General features: G+C 39.1%; 1 protein-coding gene across 12 annotated transcripts in view; it reads left to right on the top strand.

Annotated features, from left to right (window-relative positions):
- The first annotated feature begins 20 nt into the window (after nucleotides 1-20).
- Nucleotides 21-18,921, top strand: part of LOC126923547 (R3H domain-containing protein 2-like) — a 29,463-nt gene continuing 10,562 nt past the window's right edge. For 2 of the 12 annotated variants that reach the window (XM_050737098.1, XM_050737097.1), the window contains exons 1-4: nucleotides 14,476-15,121; nucleotides 17,208-17,504; nucleotides 18,121-18,296; nucleotides 18,621-18,901. In XM_050737098.1, the coding sequence (XP_050593055.1) occupies nucleotides 18,281-18,296; nucleotides 18,621-18,901 (297 nt within the window). In that variant the 5' untranslated portion in view covers nucleotides 14,476-15,121; nucleotides 17,208-17,504; nucleotides 18,121-18,280. Of the gene's footprint in view, nucleotides 172-14,468; nucleotides 15,122-15,905; nucleotides 16,563-16,596; nucleotides 17,020-17,207; nucleotides 17,505-17,587; nucleotides 17,694-18,120; nucleotides 18,297-18,620; nucleotides 18,902-18,921 lie in introns of those variants that run through there. The other 10 variants (XR_007713220.1, XM_050737099.1, XM_050737093.1 and 7 more) reach the window with 10 other exon arrangements.

Genomic DNA, 18,921 nt, shown 5'->3' with positions numbered 1-18,921 from the left:
TGCAGCCATTTCACTAATGCTTCGTTTAATACGAACAAGCAAGAATAGATAGCGTTACATTACCAACTAACTGTGCACGTTTAAAAAAAGCAAAGGACAACAATACGCGATCGAGTGCGGTGAAAAATCGGTGAAATGGTGGAGTTGTGTCGTGCGTATATTTAGAACCAGGTAAGCACTTTATTCGTTAATCAATGCTCCGCATCATTCATCGTATGCCAATTGATAATATATGACGCGTCCTAGGTAGAGAATATTTTTTCACGATCATTTTCGTACACCTTAATCGGTGAGAAACATTTTATAAAATCCACTAGGTGTCTCCGCTGAATTATGCCATCAATTTGTATACATTTCAGAATAAAAATATTGCGGTTATATATTAAATTGTTTGACAATTTCATGTCGTGCTTCGTTATCGAAGTACCTTGTATGTATCCCTCATTTTGATGTTCTTTCGTGCATCATAACCTCTTTACACATCACACATAATATTATGAATCGTCTTTACGAATGGCACATATCATCGACAGGTATTCAACGCATTATCACACGTATAGTATTTATAATATTAACTTATAATGTATCTTTTGCAAACAATAGAAAAAAAAAACAATCGAAATTGAGAATGCAATGTATCGTCAGTCATTTGTTTGTTAACTTAGTGACAGATATTAGGTTCTTTGATATTTTCTCATCGATCTTCTAATCATAGAAAAGAGATAAGACACGATATAAAAATAAATTCAACAAAGCAATATGTATTATAAAGATTTATTAACACTTCTATTCAAATTATTGCTATTAACTATGATATTTAATACAATTTCACGGATATTTCAATTTAAGACCGATAAATGAGGCACTGCTACATTAAAACATACGCCTAATCATGTATTCGTGATACTCGATCATTTTCGCGGGAAGATAACACGTGGTTTGGCATTCCCTACTTCCCTTAGATGTCAAGCATTTTATTCGTTTTCTTAAACAATATTTCTTATCACTACACTTCTTTAAAAAAAAAAAATGCAGACATTCAAAATAATATCTATGAGATTTCTTCTTATACTGAAGGTATATAGATGTTTTTTGATAACTGGAAGATAGTAAATGTCAAGGGAATCTAAATTTGACCAAAATAAAATAACGTTGTTGGAAATTGTTCCTTATTCTATTTAAAAGTCAAAATATTCCCTCCTCTGGAATGCCAAAATTCCACGGTGGCTTAATGCCCCCTATCCCCCACCATGATCCGGCCTCTATTGATTGCTCTACCGCACTACTGCCCTACTTTTATGACTTCACCCCCGCCTCCCCTCTCACTCTCTCTCCCTCTCTATCTCTCTCCTTGCTACTCTCTTTCTCTTTAGTTCCATGTTCCCTGGTAACCTACCTCCAATGTCTATCGTGGAGTCATAGACACACGGGAATTATGGATTCTGTGCTGTTTGTTATCAGTATGCAGAAAAACCCCTCATTTAACTTTCTTCTTCAAAGTTCGTTACCGTTGATTGATAATACTATTACTACTATATATATTATAATTTTAATTCATTGTTAATTCGGTTAAAATTTTTTATGTTAAGATTATACTCGTTATAGCAATTCTGAAAAGAGAAATGTTTTTAATATATGTTAAAATAATGTCACTATGAGTAACATTGCAATGCACGTATAATAGCATACATCCACTTACAGAGCCGAAGATGGATTATGATGGACGAATTGCACGATACAAGACCGTAAATTGGAAAATCAGAAATCGGATGATAAATTAATTAAGGTTGCCCATAAATCGACCGATAATATTATGCATCGATGCTATGCGATCCTGTAGATAGTAGTGCATGTGCGTATGGCGATGTTACGCTTACGTGTCACATGTGTATGCACTGTTGCGTGCACAGGATCAAGGCTGCACGTGGTGCAGGTTTATTTTTGAAAAGCCTGTAACACATAGCACGTCCAGAGAAACAAGGCTTTTTTCCGTCGTCTTGCGTGCAGCCTCGGGATATTTATACGGTTTTCCGTTTTCCATCATGCCAAACTGTGTAATATCTCGTGATAATGCGTTAAACAACTACAGATACAACGTTGTTTTAGGTCGAGTGACTACTAATTAGTCGATTTATTTGTCTATAAGCGGCCACTCAACACGGAGAAAAAGTGATATCTCCTTGTAGAGTTCTCTTTATTGGATTCGAAATCGATGGGGCGATGCGACAAGTAATTATCGTCGAGTAGCACCTCGACGAGAATAATTCTTTTTCTTTTCTTGTAACTTATCGACCAACTGATAGTTTCAATTCGTTAAATGTTCTTTCTGGTATTGAATACCTACGTAATGTATATTGCGAATGAGTCAGATCGCTGCTTTCGTTTTTATTAAATCTAAAATAGCGACCTTTCTTGTCATCCTGGGCAATACAAATTTTGTAATGACATAGGTCAACCTGATGCAGTGTGACACTTAGTCACGCATTGATCTCGTTCAAGTAGTGGCGTCCAAAACTGGTCAGGCAGTAAGGTGTACGTTGATACTACTCTAAATTCCATAGACTTCTATGTGCTTGAAATCTATTTTGTCAAATGTTTTAATTAATATTACGTTCACAGCATTCTTTGAATCTGTCTAAACTTTCTTTGATTTCCTTAATATTATTAAAATGTAGTATAAACTACCTCTTGGACGATTAATTACTATGAATAACTATCATCTGATCACCGGTGATCAGTCACTGGTGGTTACTTTCTTCTAAATTATTCCTAGCAATTATCGATACCGTTGCGAACGTTTCGGTTTCAGTCGCTTCATGGATTATCACCATTCTGTTGTGCCTCTGGATTTCTCTTAGACGATATGTTGCTGGAGTATAGTTTTCCATTATGAGATTGAGCTTTAGGAAATTTTCTACGCAATCTTATCAGAGAGGATTTCAACTTTGAAAGCAAAAAGATTCCAGCAAAAAAGAAAAACTGTATGTGCAAGCCACAAAAGATATAGTAGGGGTATAAAAAAATATACAAGAGTGCAAAGAAAAGAAATTGTCGTAATAAAAGTCACAAGTGCATTGAAAGGAATTTCTGTGGAAGAAACAACGATCGTTTCAAAAATTTGAGAAATTTCAACAACAAGAGGCGGCTTAAGAATACAAAGAGAAGAAATTTCAATAATAAAAAAGACGTGCACAAGAGAGCATTAGATAGAAAAAATTCCAGTAATAAAAGAACACTTCGAGAAAAAGAAACACACTGGCAATAGGAACAAGACGATCAAAGAGAAAAGACAATTAGCAATAGGACAGAAACAAAAGAAACCTTGTATCGTAATACACAAAGTTTAGGATATTTACAAACAGAAACGACTATAAAAATCCTAGAATATCCTAGAACACTAAGAGGTGTATACCAGAAATTTAATAACAGCAATCTCAGGTAGGGAGCTGTTGAATTACAAAGTTGTCGTTTGTTACACGATATACAAGAATTATACACGATAATGTATAGTATCGTATACCCGTATACCGCGAACGAGCATGAGTCGTCCTATTTCATTGGTCACTTAGTAGTTTACGTTCGCGTGTTATAATCGGTATGGAGGATTAAACTTCGATGAAAATCACTTATTGCCAGCTGGCTAACAATAAGTAGTCTCCGCGTTGCATTGCATGGGTGTTTATCCAGCAAGGTCATCGCGAAAACGAACAAACGAGATGACTCACGCGGGATTCGCCGAATGCTTTCACCATTGGGCCGAATTGTAGCAGGATCGATCGGTGCCTGGAGTTAAGACGAATTACGAGCAGGGACGAAGGGAGGATCGATGGAGAGGAGGGCCGATTTTCGGGCAGGCTGCACGCGAATCGCTCCTCCTCAACGAATCTACCGGACGACCACAGTCACGCTACTCACGGCAACCTCGGTCTCGCACTCCATCTTATTGTGGCATCACACACGTGCCACTGAAGAAGGTTCTATTAACCTTCTTTCGGGGAATTCCCGGCCTACCAAGCATGGAAGTTCGATCGAAGGTAGCCGCGCTCGAGGTGAAGGTCAAGTTCACCAGTCGGACTCGGCCTATCTCGATGATTCGTAATATCGACGCAAGCTCTTAGAATCTTTGATTATCGATGATCTTTCTCCGTCTTCTCCATCGATGCCTCTCTTTTGTCTCGATTGGTTTTTTCTATATATTCCAGAGTTTGACAGCCAAACTTTATCAATATACAAGGTGATTCACACGCAGCTGGAATAAGTCGTATTTCTTTTTTGATTGAAGTTAAAATGTGTGGTAAAAACATACGAAATGCAAAAAGAAGAATACTTTGGCCTCCGATGTTGCCTCCAATTTCACGCTATTGGATTATTATACGTGAATAATTTTTAAAAAGGAAAGTCTATCAAACGAGGATTAGACTGGTTTGTTGAGACAAAATCAAAATGAGTTTCATAGAAAAAAATTTCTAAAAATTGGATTAATATTATTTTCTTTTTATTCTATTTATCTATCATTTTCTATTCATAATATGATATTGAAAAGCATTTTATGTAAACCAAGAGTAGGAGAAATTTTTCCAAATAACATATAATGATAAATCTATTTTTAGAATTATAAATAGCTCTGCCACAGGAACCATAAATAGAAATAGTCAGTGCTCGTTGATAATGGCTCGATAGTAGCTGACAGGACACATAAGAGACTCGTCGAGTAGATAAAAAGTAGTTGCAGTAGCCTTCGAGCAAGGTAGCGTGTCAAAGTTCTATAAGAAACGAGATTGCTCCTCTAAAGATCTAACAGCCATTCCCTTAATGAGCTGTTAGTTTGGTATCCTTCTACACCCACGATGTCCAGGAACTGTATGACGTTTCCACACGACGAACTTTTGTCTTATGTAATATCCATTCACAACTCCTGTCAATACAAAGAGAAGCAATTTTACATAAGTCATAACAGTTGCTATTCCTTTCTTGGAATTGACGCAACAAAGATGCAACTTTAGAAAGAAAGTTGTGCAAAGTCGTTAATATGCAAGTTTTATGTAAGTTTATGAAATCACGTGAGGTGCGCACGTGTATCCGCAACCGGACGAAGCTCGCAACTATGCCGTTGTTTCGAAGAACATCGTTCCCCGGGTATGAATTCTGAGTCATCCTACAAGCGAACAGGGTCACGTTACATCATTAATCTCTCCCTCGGTAAAAGCAGTCATTTTCACTGGTTGAGATTGCTCGCCGTGGCATGACCGTTTTAACGAGGACACAAACGCTAAATTGATTTTTCAATTAAGAAAGACAGCTGTGATTTCCAATTTTAATCTTTATTCTGGACGGTCTACTGTCCTAATTTTTCATCCGACTTTCTGGAATCGTTTGAATGTCCTTTATTCGCTTGTATATCCTAGAAGGCAGTTGAATTAATTTCTAAATCACCGTAGAAAATTCTTATTCTTCGTTTGACAAATTTAGAATTCTTGAATACATAATTTCAATAGTCTATTCTTTCAGTTGATACTACCAGTACCTAAAATGGATATTACATCGGCTAAGACCGTTGGTTGACATTTTATAAGATTTTTGTCGTAAAATGTCAGTGCTCTGCTATGTCAGGGTCGATGAAGAAGAGAAAGAGGGTGAGGACGCAGTAAAAAGTTTTGGAAAATGAACAGAAGGCGAATGGCATTCTATGTTTCGAATGTTTTTACGTCATGGTAGCATAATAAATTACAGTTCACTGGATTCGTCATGTTTTATGTTCTATGGTTGCGTGCACGACTTGTTGGAAGATTAAACTTTCGATCGAGTATTAGTTGATGGAGTTGTACTCCGTGTAAAATCGAAGGAAATTCCTGGGAAATTTGCAAATGGGAAAATCATTAAGATTAATATAAAATGGTTGAATCGTTGATTCCAATGATCCGGATATATCAATTTTATATATTCTGTCTGTTTCTCTAATGAGAAATATATAATGACGAAAGGAAATTCCATAAACGTTGGAAAATACGTGGGCAATGACCGGGAATTTGTAGAAGTCTCTTACTCACCCGTGAATATGGTATTCAGCCTTTAGATCGCGAGATACAACGACCGTGTGCCGCACGTGTCTGTTGAATTTTTCATAGGACAATTTGTGTTGTCTTTGTGCATATCGTAGGAATAAATGAAACTTGACCGATTCATGTCCATAACGTTTCAACCGGTCAGTTTCTCAAGTGATTAGATGCTATAGCTGAAGCTTCTTTCACAATTGAAACTGGAAATTTCCTCGAGTCAACTTGAATTAATAAAATTATTTCTTAGTATTGTTCAGTTGCTAATTAATTTTCCATGTAATTTATTTCGATTATATTATTAGTTCTGTTAATTAAATTGTTTCCTTGGTATCTTAGAATTTCAGATGTGAAGCCAGCTTTATCTCAGAGTCGAGTGCACTCGTGATACATCTGCTTTCTTCCACGTGAACCTGCGAACCTTCAGTCGATCTAAGTGCTCTATAACGCCTGAATAATGCAGCATTGGAACGCACAACCTTCGCGATCTCCTATATAAACGTACCGTAAGAGTATTATTCTCCCTTAGTAGTTGTTCGAGTAACCGGTTGATGAAACTCATTTTTGTATTGGAACGACCATTTTTTCAACGATTTATTCTTACGGATACACGTACGTTTTACGCTATCTTTTATCTGCTAGAAACCGTATCACTAAAAAACAGAAAAGAAACAAATAGTATATCACCGTAGGATGATGGTATAATATAGAGATTGACATAAACTTGAGAGCCGAGGAAAGCGTGAAAATTTGTCGACATAAGGCGTGAACCTGGAGTGGTGGAACAAGCGTATCCAATCCTAAAAGAACGATGTACTTAGATCGTATAGCATGAGGACTATCTCGTTCGTATGGCCAAGGAGTCTCTCTCGATGAAAATCGCTCCGGCGTTAAAACACCCGCGTTATTTTTGGTCCAGAGGCCTACAGAGAGATATAACCTGTCAACCGCTCGAGTTTCTCTCCCTCTCGCTTCCTCTTTCACGTTCTTTCATTGATGCTGGCGTCAGAGACTGTCCTGACGTAGGTCTGGACCACGGCCAAAATTGACTAGTTCTCGTTGGGAACATACGACTTGCTGGCGGCTCTTCGTTAAACACAGTTCACGTTTGCCACACTGTTGTGAAGCTCCGCTGAACGGAATCAACAGGGTGCTTCGTGCATCTCTTCCGTTTCCTCGTTTCTTACATTCTCCTTCGTCGAATTAGTCTGTGTGTTGACAGAAGAAATCTTGCAGTGAATCTTTTTCATTTATAGACCGTATAGTGGATCCTTTTTTCAACTACAAATCATGAATTTAAATTTAAGGTCTCATCGTCTAAATACAAATTTTCATGAAAATTTACTTTCGTAAATTGTTTTCTTCGTCAAAGGAGAGCTCAAATTTTTATCGTGACTTCTTCGCTAAAAGTTCTGCGAGTATTTTGATACAAGCCAGTCAAAGGTAAACGTTAAAAGAACGTGAAATGCAACCGTCGACAGAGAAGGAACTGGATACGAACAGTATTGATCCGGCATGAGTCGAAACCGCTTCCCTATAGCTGCTTTCAATTTCAGTGCATTCTTCCCAGTCGTCCATCCGTAAATTTATGTCCTATGACAACTAGAGGCACGTGTTGCTTTCCTAACTTGTCCTGTCTGCTATTCTTCGCTATTCTTCGTCAATGAATAAGGAGAGAGGGACCACGTTCATGTATGGTATTTCCAAGCTTTGATTCAGTTAAATCTTTCGAAAGAGCGTCTAGTAGAATTTTATAGATTCAAATTTCCTATGTCCTTCTTTTTTAGATCACGCTATCGGAGTAAAAAAGGCCTTAAACGGATAATCTCGTTTACTCTGATTCAGACTGATTAAGCTAAACCCGATAAAATCTAAATTTGGAGGATAGATTAAATTTCGATCAACATCACGAGTTGATCTCCTCTTAGACATGGATACGCCGAATTGTAATTCCTCGAAATTTATACTGCTTGTATTAGCGTAGAAAATGGCTTGCAATAAAATTGAACGTCGTATGGTAATTGCTTATCCGGTGGACATTGGTCAGCTCCGAGAAGAGGGGAAAAAAGACGCGAAGAGATCGATGGACGTAGGTGCTAAATGCGCGCCGAGATATATATCTGTCGATACATACGTGGCCAGTGCTTGGGCATGATCGTCGTTGTGAAAATATTTTCATTATAAATAGCGGTCGACTGACACGGAAGCCACTCGTGCTTTCACGAGTCTTTCACGAGTGCCTGGATCCTCTATCGTCTCTTCCTCGAGACGATGAGCGCCCGCTCGTCTACCGTATTCTTCTCGAGGAGGATCTATCTTTTCAGTGACCGACCCCCGATGTGATTAGTCTTCGGTATTTTGCTCCATTAACTTGAGAACACTTGCTTCTCCCCTTTTTTCATTGATGCCGAAAATATACTTAATCCTGCCCGTTTTAGTCATTATAACGTCGTTATGGAGAAAGACTGGATTGCGTTGTATCTTTATTAGAGAGATCAATCTTTGCTTTGGGTTTCTTCTTCGCGAATCTCTGGAATCTTTCAATTATAACGCTAAAAGGAACGAGATTTCAATCGTTACTAGTTTTGCTTTCTTTCGAATGGTTAACAGATATATTTGTAGAGAGGATTAATATTTTTCTTATTGTTCGATGTATCGGGCAGCAGCTTCTAGGAACCAATCTATAGTAAAATAAAAATAGGTCCAATGTTTCTCTTTCGAGTATCGAATAAATCTTTCTTCGAAGAAAGAATTTGTTTTGCAGAGTAAAACTCAGCAAATATGTAATTTGCGTATCTGCCACGTTCTTTGTCGTTTTCCCGGAGTATCTCGATAATATTCAAGAAATCTAAAGGACATTGATTTTTACGACGAGTAAACAACATTCTCCACAATTCGCAAGATTTTCTATTTCTATTTACCGACGTCAACATCTTTACCCAAGGTTGCTCCAAACAGCATCAATAATTCAGTATGCCGCGTTCAAGCAGCCGAGCTTTCAGCAGAACACGCTCTGACTCGATTGTTGAAGAAGCGAGAGGGAGATAGTTAGAGGAAAATCGTAGCTGTCTTGCTTTCCTTCGACGAGGGAAAAGTGTGAAAACACTTTTACGGGGCAGATGAGCTCGATCTATCTTCGTCGTTTATTCTCTGCCCTATTTGCTAGAATATAGGTCATGGAGTTCAACAACCCTCTGCACCCGGGTCGACCACTGTACGGGTTGACCTAAATAAAATTTATCCGGTGAACCGATTCCCCATAATTTCCTCTCGCTCCGTGCTCCACTTTATCCACTTTTTTTGGCGTGTTCTTTACGCGTACCAATATTTCCTTATCGAAAGAAACGAAGGTATATTTAAGAATATCCGTAATGTGTTTCAATTTATGAAAAATTAAGGATAATTGTCAGCATTCGATCGAAAACCGACGAGCATTTCAGCTATATCAACATCGGAATAATCAATTGCTAATGCAGTTATGCGCAATTATACTTGGAGTAATATGATGGGAAAATAAATGTACACGATTACATAAAAAAGTCCATTATTAATTTTTTCAGAAGCTACGTGGTTTTAGTAAATGTAAAAAAAAAAAAAGAGTGAAAGAAGATGATGTGGTAGTTCCAGTATTAATTATAGAAGTTATTTCGTCAAAAATGAAACACTAACAGTGTTTTATTTAAACAGTTTATTTTCGAAACTAAGTCTGATATTTAGCAGTCTTTCATTTATATCCTGCAATAGAGGAGACTCGAATTCTATATAGAAAACTCTTATATCATAGTCTTTAACGCCGAGAATCTTCGTAGAACTTCCAACGATTCTAGGAATTCGCGATGTACCGGAAGTCTATATCGTGGTTCTTGATTTCTGGGTTTTACTGTTCGATTTCACGTTACTTTGTGAAAAGGCAAACGATTTTACTGAAATAAATAGTGGGATGTATTTTTATTCAGTCGCGTGGGATATTATCTCGAATTGAACCAAACGCGTTCTGAAAAGTAAGAGCAGATTTAAGATAGCATCGAGTATTTTTATATTAATTGATAAAACCAAAACATTTTCGTTTGATACGTGACCTAAGACTTATGCATAGTGCTGTATGCATATGTAAGATTGCCAAAATTACATATCACGTACGTCAATGATCGTTTTAATGTCGTAATAGATGATCGGACGCGTTGGTTTATGCCGTAGGATATACAACTAATAATAATAATACAGGTTCGAGCGTCGCCAACTGTGACTCTTCATTGTCTTTTTAGTTGGCAAACAGTGATTCAGTATTGTACGTACGTTGGTCGTTAGTGTATTCAGTGGCAGGAAATCAGCGATACAAATTTATTCCGTGTTCGCAAGCACCAGCTGCTTTCGCTTTTCCTCGATACAAATCATGTGAGAAACAGCCGTGGACTTCTCTCTATTCGGGAAGAGCAACGATCGATAATTTTGCATCTGGTTGCGAGGCATCGTGGCCGGAACTCGAATTGGAGATCAGTTTTATCGTGATCGTTGCCAGTACCACGTTCGATCAATCCTAGCTCGTTTAGTCTTAATCGCTTTATACACCTTAGTATACCTCTACAGTGTAACGAAACGATAAAGGATTTGAAACGAACAATTTAGAAAATAATTAGATTTTTATCCTCAAGATTTTCTGCACTTCTGGTATGAGATACGAAAGATACATATAGTGACGTGTATAGATTTCAGAGCATTTGTTATAGCGGTTTCATAATGACAAGTAATTATATTTTTAAAGTGGAAATATTTCCGTATGATGTTAAGAGATGTTCTCTTTATTTATAATTCTCCTTGGTTCGTAAATCTTCTCGAAATATTTTCATAGATGGTGTACGAAATGAATTCTAGTCAAAACTAGTCGAAACAAGCGGGGGATTTTCTTCTCGAGGAATTGATCAAAAACGTTCACGGTTCGCGAGTAAAACGCGCATGCCGTGTAATCAAAAGTTTTCAAGATTCTCGTCTCTTTGTCATTAATTTTCATATCTTTTCTGTATCATGAAAAGAAACATATTACGGCCTTCCTCTGTATTGGTTAAAATTTCGTGTCAAAGAAATTTGTCAGAGTCTCGCGATGATTAAAGAGCAACGGACAAAGTATTCATTAGACGAAGAAAATGGCGAATTGCATGACGGAGGAAATTTGTATCCCTTATTTTTACTCTTGAAGATTGAAAAGGTTTTCTATCAGAAACAAGTTAGATGATACTTTAACAGCTTCCAAGAAATGCAAAATGACACCGGAAGCGTAGCTCGGTGGACACTGGGATGACTGGGATCCGATATTTATAGAAGAAGCGCTCGCTTCAATCGAAGTTCCGGGCTGACTCGTGATTTACTATCCGATGAAAAATCCTTGTTGCCAACGACGGTGGCAAATTTTGACGAAGTTCCACCATATGAATCATCGGCTGTCGCAGCGGTGCACGCGTAGGATAGCCGACCTCCGGCATGCTGGAAAATCTGACACGTGTGTATTTACGCGGACTCTGAAGCTTCTCTCGAACTTCCAGGGAATAACTTGTTTATGCGGAAGTATCGAAGATTCTTCCGAGTTTTGTGCCTTTCTCTCGAACGATGAAGGAGATCGTTCACGAGAATCCTATGCATATTTTTATTTTAAAAACCGCTATAAGAAGCTATTGTAAAAACTGTGCGAAAAGTTAAGAAGAGCGAGACGATATTGGGAAAATGTCTGATAATATTTCTCACGAAAGATTTACCAACGCTTCATTCGTAATATCTTTTTAAAGAAATTGCGTTATTGAATTCTGTTGAACTGGCATTGTGATTACGAACAGAGTTGCAAGAAATTGCCCCAATGAATATCTTCGACACATTTCAAGAATATCCCTTTCGTTGCTTCTTCTATGTAGGTTGTATATTTTATAAATTTCCGCATTAACAGCGCTATGACAATTTGTTTTTCTTCTCAAATCGTAGAAATTCTTTTCGTTCCTTTGATTCGTATAGTGGACTCAATGCTAACTCAATTCTAACACGTGTTTTGTGCATTGACAAAACACTAATTTACTTTGTACACGTTTTCTGATAACGTTGCCTCTACGCAACTCTTACATATTGCTGTTTGGTTCTTCCGAAACTTCCAAAATACTTCTTGACGTTTTATAAAATGGTGCGATGGATTTCTCCTTACCTGCGGTACAAATAGAACGCGTTAATTCAATTTCTGTGTCGCTATTAGTCTCTGAAGAATGACTACCCATCTGAAAGAATATCGTCAAACCAATAACATAAACGGTTGCGCAAAATTCGCAAGATATAATCTTTTTGGTAGAACAGTAGCCATAACTGATTGCGAGGTAATTACGATCATTGATCTTGCAAAGTAAAACTGCCGAATCGTCAAACTATTTAACCAAAGTTCCGGTATCCCAAATGGGCAATGATATGGATTATTAACGAAGGAGCAGTTTTGTGGCGAAAAAGGACAGAAGCAGGAAAGGGGAGGTTCAAAGAGCAGCGAGATATCCTTATTCGAATGTTTAACACGCGGAGGGTGGCCGATGCGTCTGTCCAGGGAGAGTAGGTCGTTTCCATGGCAACAAGGGGTGCATCGGACTGGCACGTATTGCTAAACTGAACGTACCCCCCTGGCGGCCTCTAACCTCCCCCATATATCCCGTCCTCCTGCAGAATATCCTACCGTACTCCGGCTGCCTCCTCGTGGCTGGGTCATCCCTCCCGCAGGAATTAGGTTACTTCCTGGAATTGGGTTTTACGAGCGGTTCCTCGTGCGCGCGAAAATTTTTCTTCCTTTAACAATGATCGTACACTCTCTCTTATCCAAGGCCATATTTCGGACGCTTTAAAGCTTTCTGCTACTTTGCATTCCGGAATGGGAATCGCGTTTTCTGATTAACGTTCTAACGATTACGCAAGAACGATCACACGTGTGTATGTACATTACGATCTTCAGATGCTTCAGTGGTTAGAGAGATAGTTGGTCAGATGACGCATCCTATCTAACTGTATTAACCATAGTCTTGTACGAATTATCCGGAAACCACATTGAACAGTTTCATAAGTTGAAAGATACAAGAAAGTGATGATACTATTTTTTAAACAGAATTCTGCACCGACATACCGTTATGCAAATTTAGTGACTATTATTATTAAATCATTTCTCTCAGAGAATCAACCATGTATGTAATGAAAGATGGAGATGATTAGTTTGGCTTTAGAGTTTCGTTCATATTGGAACCAACGACTGTATTATAGCCGAAATTCGAATGATCGATTAATTAGCATTCGTGCTGGTCCAATAATTTGCGCATAGAAGCGCGATTAATTCTGTTCCACTGATAATAGTCGACCTACTTTCGTTTCGCATTTTTTACCTCCGTTAAATATTCAACGAACGACCCCTGCTTGTTCCTTCGATAGTGGCAGGGTTAATTTGTGCAAACTGATCTTCTTCCTCTTTTGTGGCGTTTCCAAGTATCGTTTTCAGATCGATCAACGCATACATTTTTGAGGATGCAACGGGAAAGAGATCGGTAAACCAAACGCACCTTCTGGCCTTTTTAGCCCTCCTCTGTCGTCATCTCACGGAATAAACTGGCATCGACGTCCTTTGGTCTGATTCAGGATGCGTCATCGGGAGGAATAGCCTAGGCTGTCGCGTGCCGGAAGCCATCAAATAGCCTGAAAGTAGCTCGAGAATATGTTTTAACCTTCGCTCCAACGTAACCCTGTGAAGCTAAGGAACGTACATTACCATCCATAAGTATTTGAACAGCTGGTACAATTCGATTAAAACGTTCATATCCTTGTCATATTTTCAATTTTTTTTTTAATAGAACAACGTTTTTCTAGCGTTTGATTCTTTGCTTCTTGCATCGAGCCCCAATGGTCTGCTAAATTGGAACTGAGAAGAAAAATATACGTATCCGCATCACTCAACTTCAATGTCTATTTGCGACGAATAACGAACGCATGAAATTTATATAAACTTTTAGAAACTAGTGGATAGTTGGTCTCAGTTGGCCCAAGATCCCAATTTAAAATCACTTAACTCAGGTGACTCTGCAGGATCAGTCTTCATTCATCTTCAATTATTGCTTCATTCTTCCTATTAATAAATACCGTTTTTATCAACATCTGCTAATTGCAGGTATACTTGTAGGTTGCCTGAGATAACGTACAAGGCCAAAATTAATTAATCAGAGAATTTCATTCCAAATACGTTTTACATATTTGCAATACATTGAGAGTGTACCAAGGAGTACTGAAATACTTATGGACGGTATTGTACCTTCTTTTCCCTTTTTGTTTCTTTACTTTCGTTTAACCGATACCGGAGACCCAGTTCTTTCTTCAAAGGAGGACACCCTGTATTATTCCAGGGGATACAGAGGTGCATGACCTAGTTACGCTTGGGCGTGTTATATGGGTCATAGACACCATTCGCAGCAAGTCATACGTGCACACGTATCCACACAGGGACACGTATTATAGTCTAGAAAATTATGATAGTTTCCACGGAAACGTGATCCTGCGAATATGGGGTAGTAAAAGTTTTATAGCTCACCTACTATATCTTGCAATTATCAGGCATGAATTTACTTCTGGAAATGGAAATACGGCTTTTAGATGAACAACCGAGGTCGATCGATGTTTCTGTATAAACTGTTTCTCCGATTTTTCTCTATTTTTAATTGCCATTTTAATTATCCAGTAGTATATATAGGCAGCATCGAAGAAGCATCCTCGAGATCATTTTAGAAAAGAAAATTCCACGAGTACAGATAGCTCTTTAAAGTGTCCTTTTTCAACGAGGAGCTTTTCAGCGGATCAGAGTTAAAAGGCACGAACGGAAAAGTACAGGAAGAGGGAAGCAGTTGAGGTTTGCAATGAAATTGGCTATCTGGGCTCTATCAGTAAGCTCGCGTGTGTATTGCAAAGGCAATTTGTAACTTTCTAGTACTTTCTACCATCGTGTGATCGGTGCATATACAGGAACGATTAACAGTAACCGCATCGATCATTTCTATCGAAATCAACGTTCTATAGCTTAAAAGGTAAATGTTTGCAAGTTGCATAAAATGCATCCGGAAACAGTTTGTGAAAACCTTCTGTGAATGGTTGAGGAATAACAAGGAAATGTCCAACTTTCATAGGAAGTTTTCGTTTCTCTGATCTTGTTATTTCAGAAATCTCTAGATCAAATAGAAGCAGTATAGAAATTAATTTTCCAAATTTAATTTCCCAGATTCTCTCACGAAGCTGTTGTCTCTGTACGTGTTACTCTCTCACTACCAAGATCATGTTCCTGTACTATTTTAAAGCTTCGAGCTGACACGAAATACTTCCAAAATATAGGCTGGAAGATCTTAGGATTATCAGGATTCTCTCGCGCGATTGGAATATTGCTCTTAATAGAATTTTACAAGTTACAACTTACGAATCATTAACGCTAATAAATTTGCTTGCGTATCAGCACCAAATTTGGTAGCGAGACGAATGAAACTCTACACGTGAATTCTACGAATTTCGATTTCTATTATTTTACGAACTGATTTTTATTCGGCCACAGTTTTAAAAATTATAAAATACAAGCCTGTATAACTTCTAAACTATGACTGGTCAATTCGATAACGTTATTAGTTGGCAAATTATTGTGCGAAATGGTCCAGAAATCATAATATCATCGTAAAATGTACGGCGTAGGATAATTAAAATCACCGTAAAACAGTGATTCACTCGACACCCGGTACACTCGAAATACGCGCACGCGTGCACTTGCCCGGCGCACGGACTCTCTTCGTTCTCTCTTCCTCTGCTCTGCCCAAGACCATTCCTCCTCGCTCTTCATTCTCATGTCCCCTTCCTTCCCATCTTCGTCGGGAATTTTTCAATTCTCCCCTTGTATTCGTTTTTTTTTTCTACCCTTTCCATCCCCTTTCGAGCTCTAGCGTTCTCTGGATGGCTGAATCGTTCTCTCTACCTCTCTTACTCTGTCCCTCCCCTTGGCAGAGTCCGTCTCGCGCGCTCTCGATATCGCTCTCCTCGTCGAGTCCGCGATTCGAGGGACCGCGCCGCGTTTCTCTCTCAGTCTCTCGCGCAAAGCGGTTTCGTGTCGACGTACCGTTGCACACGATAGATTGTGGCTGGTCCGGGTCTCCTCTACGTGTGTTCCTGTGTGTAGTCTATCTTTCTTTTCCCTCTTGTCAACCCTCTATTCATTCTTTCGACTCAACTGGATAGCGACAGTTTCTCAGACCCTTCCATCCCTTTGCTTTTCTTTCCACGTTTGTACCCTCTTCCTGCTGGAAGATGACCGTGTTGGTGGCTCAGTTCGCGGGGGATCATGGATCACCGTAAGAAAGAGACGCGGTGGTTGTCTGTCGCGACTGGTGCTCGAGATAGCGGCGAAGAAGGGATCACAGGCCGACAGAGAAAGAGTGTATTGCTATTTTCGAGACGCCGTGGAGCCCGGCCAACGTGTGCGTCCGGTTTACGGTACGAAAAAAACGAGAGGGAATCGCGGGTGGAAGGTCGTCGCGAGGCACGATCTACGATGGATCTTGTGCACGGAAATCGAGCGGTCTTGTTCGTTGGTCGATCTCGAGATACTTGTTTACGAGTGTCCTGATCGTTTTGCATTTCTATGTCGAGAATTAATTCCGCAACTGTAGGATATTCTTAATCCTAGTTCGCATAGTGGTAGTTTTAACGTGTCGAGGGTACAGGTTGAGAGAAGAGCACGATGAAAGTTAAACGCTCGAGAGAATCGTTCGATGATCTATTCAGATTACGCAAGTGATCGAGTTGATCGATCTTGGACGTCCAGTTGATCATTAACCCGCATTAACCCTTGCTACTTAATTTGGTTTGGAAAAATTCATTTGGCACCGTGAGCCACCACTTCGAGAAAAAAGCCAGTGATATCGGGTCGATTTTATGTTTATGTGTCTGGGTATTTTTGGAAAAAGTTTCTACGCATCGTTTCGTTGCTCTTATCGAGAATCTCGGGAACTGACCTATCCGAATTCTTATCACGTCGACCGTCGACCACCTTAAGAAACACAAGTTTATTCGAATAATTCCACCGTTCTTCGACGGATCTAAAGTTTAATCCTTATCTTTCCTATTAATTTTTTTTAGAGCTTTACGAGTGTAACCACGAAGCTTTGAAAAAGAGAAATTAAGAATCGTGAAAGGTGAAAGGGTATCGGTGTACAAGGCGAAGAATAGATTTCGACGACGATGATCGATAAGCTGATAGTGAATCGTGCGGGGTTTATCTTGGATTCAAGACTGTGAATAATGTTGAGTTTGGTCAAGAGAGAAGAGAAAAAGAGAGGATGTCTCGAACGAAGATGTAGCCGTGTTTTCGAGTCACTTTGTCGCGATGATTCCTACTCTTTGTCAATTAATCGTCATGGAGATTGGCCTCTGGAGGTTGGTTGTGGTTTTACTACCAAAAAAGAAAGATCGCTGATTCATCCCTTTACTGACATCGTTTTTTTTCTTTTACCATTCAGAGATAGACGATTTATAAATCGAAGTGCAGGTTGAACAAAATCAAAGAACATAGTTGTTGTCAGTGAGCAACGATATTTGTGAACGTACGCGCGTTTAATAGTAATCGTATGTACTCCAACGAACATACGCTTTTAGCACATAGAACCTCCAGAATACGATGTTTCTAATTGTTAGTCCGTACTTGCGCATGCTAATTTTGCTTCACACTGTTTCCCAGACAAGAGATAGTTCGTGTATCCACGAAAATTAGTTCATTAATCTTTGGGAGGTATTGTTCTAATAAAAATCTTATTTAATTCAAAGTGATTGAGTTTTGTCACGTGTAACACCGCTTGTATGCACAAAAGTGTGATAGATAATTTGTGAGCAAGATTTGATTAACATACTAAACTGAAAATCACTCGTAAATCCATAAAAATACTTATTAATTTCTTATTTATTATACTTATTTCTTTCCATTTTGTCCTCGATTATAACGGGGATCCCAATTTTTTTTAATAAGTCATTACCTTTGTGTTGTATTTGCTTACAGAGTGTACGATGTTGGAAGGTGGACGTGCAGTGACTTGGCTCCTTGTATCAGCCCTACGAGCTGCACGTCACCCAAAAGATTCACGTACTAACCCAGTTGCACCTGTTTGAACCCACCAGTTGCAGAATCCTGCACCGTAACCCCATGACGCATTTAACACATGGCCCGCCTGGAGAGTAAGTGTTATTCAGGCTCACGATTTTTCTGCTCCTCATTGCTTTTCCTCCTAAATCCTGATTTACTCGACAACAGAGCACGCGCGCGTGGCTGACAAATCTTTCCAAGAAATTTGTCTGCTTGCCGTTTTCTCTCGGTGAACGAGTGCACTTCAATATAATACATAGAGGTGTACGAAACCGCGCTGAACGAAGCAACTTTGGATAAGATACACGATTTAGCCGATGCTAAATGAAACGTTTAATTTATCTACAGGGATTAGGTGTCTTTTTGATAAACAAGGTCGAAGGAACGTAGCCAGAACTGCGTTTTGGTTGTTTCAGTACCAAGTATAGTGGTGCATAAAGGCAGCAGGTCGCATAGCCGACCTGAGAGTCCCACGGTGGTGGTGCGAGGAGGAATGCCCTCACTGCCATCCTCTAGGCAAGGCTTCGTCATAAGTGGCTCCAATACATCATATCAGAACAGCTCGGAGTCGGATATGATAGACGGGAATGCCAATCCGAATGTCGGCTCTTCTCCTACACAGAATTCTCTCCACCGCAGCTCGCCCTCCTGTCCTCCTGACAAATCAGACTCAGAGAACAAGAACTTTCGTACCAGGGTACGTGTCTGATATGTTTG

Source organism: Bombus affinis, chromosome 13 (genome assembly GCF_024516045.1).
Source record: "Bombus affinis isolate iyBomAffi1 chromosome 13, iyBomAffi1.2, whole genome shotgun sequence".
Lineage (NCBI taxonomy): Eukaryota > Metazoa > Arthropoda > Insecta > Hymenoptera > Apidae > Bombus > Bombus affinis.
Note: the sequence above shows the minus strand (reverse complement) of the source record. Positions and strands in the feature narration are given on the sequence as shown.